At 38.7% G+C, this 8799-nt stretch overlaps 1 protein-coding gene across 5 annotated transcripts in view; it reads right to left on the reverse strand.

Annotated features, from left to right (window-relative positions):
- Positions 1–8799, reverse strand: part of TAF1 (TATA-box binding protein associated factor 1) — a 95512-nt gene that overhangs the window by 40076 nt on the left and 46637 nt on the right. For 4 of the 5 annotated variants that reach the window (XM_021718998.1, XM_008070915.2, XM_021718999.1 and 1 more), the window contains exons 29-32: positions 7597–7664; positions 6471–6593; positions 5672–5764; positions 5504–5588 (exon numbers count right to left, since the gene is read on the reverse strand). In XM_021718998.1, the coding sequence (XP_021574673.1) occupies positions 5504–5588; positions 5672–5764; positions 6471–6593; positions 7597–7664 (369 nt within the window). Of the gene's footprint in view, positions 1–5503; positions 5589–5671; positions 5765–6445; positions 6594–7596; positions 7665–8799 lie in introns of all 5 variants that reach the window. The other variant, XR_002482708.1, reaches the window with a different exon arrangement.

The following is an 8799-nucleotide window of genomic DNA, read 5'->3' on the forward strand; positions in this document are numbered from 1 at the left end:
ACTCACCTCAGCCTCCCAAAGGCACGGGATTACAGGCTGAGCCACTGAGCCCGGCTTACAGTCCAGTTTCTTGAGAGGCTGAGGTGGAAGGGTCTCATGAGCCCAGGTTGAGGGTGCAGTGAGCCATGATCGTGCCACTGCACTCCAGCCTGGGCAACAGAGTGAAATGCCAATAAAAAAAAAAATGATGGTCTTCGACTTTAGCTGCTCAATGAAGTCTCAAAAGCTATTCAGTGGAATTCATCTGAAATGTCCCTAGTCAGCTCCTTTTCCAATTTCCTACAAAGACGATCTAAATCCTTATCCAGGGCTGGGCACAGTGGCTCATGCCTATATTCCCAGCACTTTGGGAGGCATGGGCGAGAGGACTGCCTGAACCCAGGGGTTCGAGACCAGCCTGGACAACTTGGTGAGACTTCGTCTCTCCAATAAATCAAAAAATTAGCTAGGTGTGGTGGCGCATACCTGTAGTTCTAGTTACTTGGAAGGCTAAGGCGGAAGGATCGCCTGAGAGTAGCAGGTCAAAGTTGTGGTGCCCATGAGCATGCTACTGCACTCCAGCCTGGGCAACAGACTCTGACTCAAAAAACAAACAAAAAAAACCCTTAACTACATTTTTCTTCAAATTCTTTCTCCCACTACCCTCACCCACTTCTCAGCAAAAAATACCATTTCCTACTTTACAGGGAAAATAGGCTACTAGGCAAAAATTCTCTCAATGTCTGTCTTCCCACCTCTATAGCGACTTCATATCTTTCACCTAGATAAAGGTCCCCTCTGTCTAACTGCCTTCATCTCAACATATTAAATATTTCCTTATCTCCTTCACAGGCAACTTTCATTCTTTACTTTCTTGCTTCCCATTCATTCATATCCCCTGCAGTCTGGCTTTTCATTATACCCATTCACTGAAATAGTTCTTCTAATGACCATCCTTTCTGGTGTTCTCTGTAGCACAAGACTTGTTGGTAATTTTCCCTATTTTAAAATCTCTTCTCTTGGCTTTCAATATATCATTCTCTTCTGGTTTTTCTTCTTTCATTCTGGCCTCTCCTCAATGTATCTTAAATGTTGGAATTTCTCAATTCTATTCTCATCGTATATCTTCTCTTAAACCAAACAGTGATTCTTAACTTTTTTTGAGTCACACACAACTCTGATAATCTGATAAAGCTATGGTCATTCTATCCAGAAAAATATACAACCATATCTTACATACAACATTAGAGGGTTCAAGGAATGTACCCTACTATTTGAGCTCATCTACTTATATTTTTGTATGCTGATGAATCATTTTTAAAATCCACATTTATAGTACAGCTTCTCTTGTGAGCTTTAGACCTGTACATAGCTAGCCACCTACTAAAAATCTTCACCTGGTTGTCCTACCTCATTACAACACCAAGTTGAACTCTACCACCTTTTCTCCAAAACTGCTCCTCCTAATTCCCACGTTAATGGCGCCACCTGTTGCCCAAGTCAGAATTTTGGCTGTCATCTGATTTAAGCATCCTTCCAAAAATGGAATTTTCTTTCTTCTTTTAGTTATAAAAGTATTATGTGCTCACTTTAAAAAATTCAGATACCTAAGTGTTTGAAGTATAAAGTGAAAACTGGCCAGGCACAGTGGCTCATGCCTATATTCCCAGCACTTTGGGAGGCATGAGTGAGAGGCCTGCATGAGTTCAGAGATTTAAGACCAGCCTGGACAATTTGGTGAGACTGCATCTCTACAATAAATCAAAAAATTAGCTGGGCGTAGTGCCACGTGCCTGAGGTTCCAGCTACTTGGAAGGCTGAGGCAGAAGGATCTGAGTCCAGTGGGTCAAGGCTGCAGTGGCTGTGAGCGTGCTACTGTACTCCAGCCTGGGAAACAGTGAGACTCCTACTCAAAAAAAAAAAAAGTGAAAACTACCCTCCATTTCTCCTTTAGTAATTCTACTCTATGGCAACAATTGAGCTAAATAGTGACTGACTCCTTTAGGTAGGATACCTGCTCTCCAGTTCATCAGTTCATCAGCACCTACAAAGCCCATTTCACTCATTACCTGTCTGGCTGCTATGGAATCTGAATTTGTGACCCCTTCCAAATATACTGTTGAGTAACACAGCTCTCAAATAACATATCTTGGATATCTTTTGCTAACAGTATATACAAATATACCTTACCTGTTAGCTAAATCCACCATTTTGATAGCTAAGCAGAATTACATCATATAAAAGTACTATATTTAACCAGTTTTCTATTACTGATATTTAGAATGCTCCATGTTTCTGCTACTAGAATGTCACAAAGAACATCTGTACATATGCTTCTGTAAACTTGTGTGGAGTACTCCTTTGAAGTGAAATTGCTTAGCCAAAGGGAGTGAACATTTATAGTTCTCTAAAAAGTTTGTACTAATTTATGTTTCTACCAAGAGCATATGAGTGCTTAGCATCATCTTGAATTCTCTATCCAATACCCAAACCCCAAACTTCCAACCATTTATGAAGATATTAATTCTACTTCTTCAGTATCTTTACATCTGTCCCCATCTTTCCACTTTTATTGATAGTTACCTTAGTTCAGGCCCTCAGTATTTTAAACTTGGACTGCTATCAATAGTTTTGTTACAGTTTCTATCTCATTACCCTCTAATGAATTCTTCAGCTATCTTTCTGAATGATCTTACCTGATATGTCCCTTTCTTCTTCCTAAAGGCTTGGTGTGGCACACCAGGCCTTTCATGATTTGCCCATCTACTTCTAAAATCTCATCTCTTATGGTCAAATCTCCCATTCTGCATCCTATCCATACTTAATTATTTGTACTTCCCTATCCAAGGAATTTTAATCCACTTTGGTATTTGTGCCATCTGCCTGAAACTTCTTCCCCATCTTTCTCCACTTGACTATTTGCTTTGCACACTAGGTGCTCAATAATTATTACAATCATCCTCCTTCAAAATTCAATTAAAAAATCACTTCCTCTAGAAAGAGTTCCCTGTTTCTTATAGTAGCAAAAAATGTGGAAAACATACAAAAGATGAAAATGAAGACAATCCTAAACCCATATCCCAGAAATAAGCACTATTATCACTTTGGTCTGTTTCCTTCCAGCCTCTTTTTCTATGTATATACATCTTTTTTAAAACGCATGACTGAGATGAAACAGTTTTGTGTTCTGCTTCTCTCCCTGAACACTGTGAGCATTTTTTGGCAATTAATTTTCTGAATGCACTTTTAATCTTTACCTAATAATCCATAATATAGATGGCACTATAACTAATCATTCCTTATATTAACTATTTAGGTTATTTCTCATTAATATAAATGACATTATCATTAACAACTCTGTCTACATGTCTGATTAGGATAGATTATAATCTTACCATGTATGAAGCACTTATACACATTTTTTTAAATTCTCACAACAACCCCCTGAAGGGAATACTATTAATATTTTCATTTTACAGACGGGAAAGCAGACGCTAAGTTACTTGCCCAAAGTTATATACTGCTATTAAGCAGTGGGACCAATATTCAAATCCAAGTCTACTTGACTATAAAAAGTCTGTTCCCTTAACTATTTTTAAGTCTCTCTAAGTTGCCAAATAGCTTCCCAGAAATGTCTCACAAATTCATACTGCCAATAGTAATATGTGAGAGCACCTGCCTCCCTACCATTGAGTACTTTCATTAAAAAAACTGAGCTTATCTAATAGGTTTTTAAAAATGGCATTTCTTGGCCAGAAGCAGTGGCTCACGCCTATAATTCCAGCACTTTGGGAGGCTGAGGTAAGAGGACTGCCTGAGCTCATGGGTTCGAAACCAGCCTGGGCAACTTGGCGAGACCGCATCTCTACAATAAATCAAAAAACTAGCCAGGTGTGGTGGCATACACCTGTAGTTCTACATTGGAAGGCTGAGGCAGAAGGATCACCTGAGCCTAGCAGGTCGAGGCTGCGGTGGTCATTAGAGTGCCACTGCACTCCAGCCTGGGCGACAGAGTGAGACTCCGACTCGCACTTCTTTGATTACTAGTGCAACAAAATATTTTACTCATGTTCACTAGCTATTTAATTTTTGTCTTCTGTGATTTGTCCATCTGTCCTCTGCTTGTTTTTCTATTAATACCTTGCAGATTTTGTTTTGTTTTACATAAGTTCCTCATAAATCTGCCCTATGTCTTAAGTCAGCCATCATCGAGCCAAGTAGGCTTTTTGTAATTCCCTTATCACTTGCTTTTTTTTTTTTTTTTTGGTGACATCTGTGAGCCCACCAACACTTCTACTACCAGAATTCTGTATTAACTTTAGGTGTTTTCAGGAAACAATCATGGAAAGATAATTGACCTGACAAGGGGCATTTCCACACTCTACTTTCCAATGAGCAATAAGAGCACAAGGGAGAAAGTGGGTTCTTTCAACCCAAACCAGAAAACAAAAATGGAAGGTTCATCTTCTTAATGATACATATATGTCTGTTTTCTCATTTGTCTGATCCGTCCCCTCTTTCTCCAATTCTTTGCCCTTTCTAACTGAAAAACTTACAGCCACACTACTTGCACTGTTAAATATTACTGCTGAAAAGTCATATAGTCCTGTAGATTCTTAGTTGAGACCTCAGTATGCTAGGCAATTCTCTCAAATGCCCTTAAGGGGTATTATTTGCTTAAGGATTTTTATGGAATTGTCATTTGAAATCATCATTTCCTGCTTAATTCCTTCAATGCTTTCCTATTTGATTCCTGTTTACCTCTCTAAACAGAGCTAGTTAGTCATTCACATACATGCATACTTAACCGCAACCCAAACACCTTGTTTCTTAAACCTATCACACAATTCAGGTCTCTGTATCTTTACATATTGCTGCTCTCTCTTCTTAGAACATTTTCTCCTCCAAGTTTTTTGCCTAGCAAATGCTAATGATCCTCCAGAACTCAGCATAAGAAAACTCTCTTCCAGAAAGCTTCCTCTAATCCCACTCTGATTTAGATATTCTGTCCTATGGCACTCTGAGCATGCTTACAGTGTAATATTTAAGTACTGTAATTTTTCTTTTCTGTTTCTCCAACTAAATTATAACCAATTTCAGCTGGGAGCAGTGGCTCACTCTTGTAATTCCAACGCTTTGGGAGGCTGAGGTGGGAGGATTGCTTGAAGCCTGGAGTTCGAGACCAGCCTGGGCAATATAGCGAGACCCATCTCTATAAAAAACCTGAAAAATTAGCCAGGTGTGATGGCACATGCTTCTAGTCCCAGCTACTCAGGAGGCTGAGGTGGGAGGATTGCTTGAGCCCAGGAGGTTGAGGTTGCTGTGAGCTATGATCATGCTGCTGTACTCCAGCCTGGGTGACAGAGCAAGACCCAATCTCTTTAAAACATGAAAGAAAAAAAAGATTAAGTTATTCAACTGATTCTACTATTACTGCTCAAGGCTGCTTTATGCACTTTAATTTTAATAATGCTAACTAATGTTGGATGGATTGATAAAAAGAGAAAAAAATAGAAATACCCACCATTGTACTTAACACTGTTGGCCAGAATAAGGTTTACATCATCTAGAAAGCTCTCTCGACTCTGATACTTGTGCTTGGAGATATTCTGTGATTAAACAGAATCAGGCATTCAGATAAACATATAAAGTCACTTGACTACAAAAAGGCATTTTAGATCAAATCATTCACCTTACGTATAGTCTCTAAATCCATTGGATTGACAATCACTTTGTAATAATCTGGAACAAACTTCTTATTAACTGGATGATGAAATGGCCAAGACTAGTAAAAAGAAAATGGAAATCACTCTTTTCATTACCAATTAGTCTCAATCTTTCTAGAGTCACAAATATTTCTGATGAACGCTATGGACCCTTCTCCCAAAAAAACACACATACTCACACAAAACTTTGTATATAATTTAAGGGGTTCATGGGCTCCTTTAAGAGTGTCTATGCCCTGATAGGATAAGAACTCCTACTCTATACTCACCATTCACCCATCATTCAAATGATTCCCTAATCCCATCCAGAAATGTTAAAAGTATTAAAACATGTAGAACATATGCCTATAGCTCAAATGGAAACTCAGTTCTGAATTTCTGGGGAGGATCATTCCAACAACAAAAATGAAACAAAAGACAATAAATACTGGGTAATTGTCAAAGTGCCATTTGCTTAGACGTACCTCTGAATCAAAAGCCTCCTATTAGTTGGCATTCTTTTTTTCCAGGGCTATTCAGGAGCATTCAAATACTGAATGTCAACATCAAGAAGCAAGAACCTCTCTATATCCAAAGACTCTTGGCCTCTTTGATTTCAATGTTAACACACTCATATAGCGAAAAGGTCAATATTTAAAATTACATATCGGTCTCTAGTGACATACACCACTGCTCAGACTCTCCAACATACATATATATGCACACTCTATACTTCTTTCCTTTTCCCATACAATCCACACAATATTTAGCACAGAGACCACTTACATCTGGAACTGCCATCATTTTCTGGGTGACAATGTTGTCCAGAATGAAAGAAAATGCCACTTGGTCATCATCATCCAGCAGGGGGTTGATAGCTTTCTCTAAGCGAGCTAATTTGTCTTCTTTCTGAAATGAAACAAAGAAAAGCAAAGGCAGAGGTTTTCCTGAGGTATAATCACAATAGAAAAGTTACCAATAATTTAAGGTTCAGCTAGCTATCTTTTACTCCTGCCTCCAAAAATGTAATTGTGAATTGCCTACTCTTCAGTTCCAGGCAAAAAGTTGAGATAAATGATAGTCTAGTAAAAGGGTCAAAAAAGGATATGTCAAAACTTCCTTAGGTATTCTACATTCTGTTCTTGTAGATCACCAAAAATATACATCCCTGAGCATCAATAGCTCAGTGCATACGTGCGCACACACACACAGTCTTTAGCAAGTTAGATTTTTTTTTAACATCATGCTGTTTTTCCTATAAAACTGTTGCTAAAAACACTGAAAATTACTACTGATTAGTAGGAAAATATTTGTTTCCATTGCTCCACATCTTCATCAACACTGTCAGGCCTTTTAATTTTAGCTTTTCTGATGGGCATGTAGTGGTATCTCATCATGGTTTAAATCTGCATCTCCCTAACGATCAATCAAGTTGAGAATCTTTTCATGTTTATTGGACATTTAGTTATCCTCTTTTGTGAAATGTTTACTTCAATATTAACATCATCATCATACTTATACTTTTATAACCTTACAAGGTACCACAATTGTTTTTGATAAGAAGGCAGAATATAGATCACCTTTTAAAAATTAAAATTTCTCCCTGCCAAAACACTGTCTCTTAGCTATAGCTAATTTCCTTGGCAGTCTCTTTCCTTCACCCTTTCTACAGAGTTAGGTAGGCTCTGGATCTTAATACTAACTTTACTATTTAATAGTTATTTTGCCCAGAGCAAGTCATTTTCTTCTGTGGACTCAGTTTTTGCATCTACAAAAAGGACTGGCCTATGTAAGTTCCAAGGTATACTCTTATACTCATATACTCTTCCTCCTGTCAAATTCCCCACTTCCTAAACCCTGCTACCCTCCATCTTCAAATTCCACTGCCTTTCTCTCATTCTAAATATCTTACCTCCTTGAGTTTTTCATCACAGAGATCCAGCATGGATTGAGAGATCTGGGTTAATGAGTGCTTTGGTCCTACAGAGGAAAAGTAAGAGATGGGACCATTAAAAATGGAAGGCAAGAGCTACCAACACCTCTTTTGCGTCAGTCTCACTCCATTGTCCAAGCTGGAGTACAGTGGCATGCTCACGGCCACCACAGCCTCAAACTGCTGGGCTCAGAACCTGCAGGCTCAGGCAACCCATTCGCCTCAGCCTCCCAAAGTGCTGGGATTATAGGCTGAGTCACTGAGTCCGGTCTATCCTTTTAATATATTTATTTAATAACCTAACAGGTGCTAGATACCAGCCTAACTGCTGGGTCAGAGAGATACATCAGACTTATGCTCACTTTTTAGTACTAACATGTAGCAGATACACCATATAAACGAACTGATTTTAACTCTTTTGTCCATTTGTGTGTACCCATACACAGCAGTACTACTGCTGCCTTTAATACCTCGAAAATGATGTTATAAACGCCTTCCCCATATCAATTTAAGGATGGCTGAAGAAATCCATGGATGATTTACTTTTCCACACTAAGCATACACAATTGTAACTGCAATTTCGGTCTGCAGAACCTATGGTTTATGATGTTCTCATAACATCTGGTTAATCTAAAACCTATGTTATAAAAGAATTTCCACTCTGAAATCTGTATTAAGAACTTCAAAATACCCTCATGGAAATCGGAACTGGCATCCAATTCCTGAACAAAATCCAAAACCCACAGCTCATAAGAGAGAAGATAGACAAGTGGGACCTTATTAAACTGACAAGCTTCTGCACACCCAAAGAAACCATCAAGAGAGCAGGGAGACAGCCTATAGACTGGGAAAAAATATTTGCCAACACCAGTTCTGACAAAGGCTTAACATACTGGATCTACAAGGAACTCAAACATGCTGAAAAGAAAAAAACAAACAACCCCATTATAAAATGGGCAAAAGATATGAACAGACACTTCACAAAGGAAGACATCTGAGCAGCCAACAAACACATGAAGAAATGGTCAACCTCACTAATCATCAGGGAGATGCAAATCAAAATCACACTGAGATACCACCTAACTCCAGTCAGAATGGCAATTATCAACAACTCAAAAAATAGCAGCTGCTGGAGAGGGTGTGGTGGAAAGGGAACACTTCTACACTGTTGGTGGGAGTGTA

This window comes from Carlito syrichta, unplaced genomic scaffold (assembly GCF_000164805.1).
Source record: "Carlito syrichta isolate Samal-C Ts95f unplaced genomic scaffold, Tarsius_syrichta-2.0.1 Scaffold314054, whole genome shotgun sequence".
NCBI lineage: Eukaryota > Metazoa > Chordata > Mammalia > Primates > Tarsiidae > Carlito > Carlito syrichta.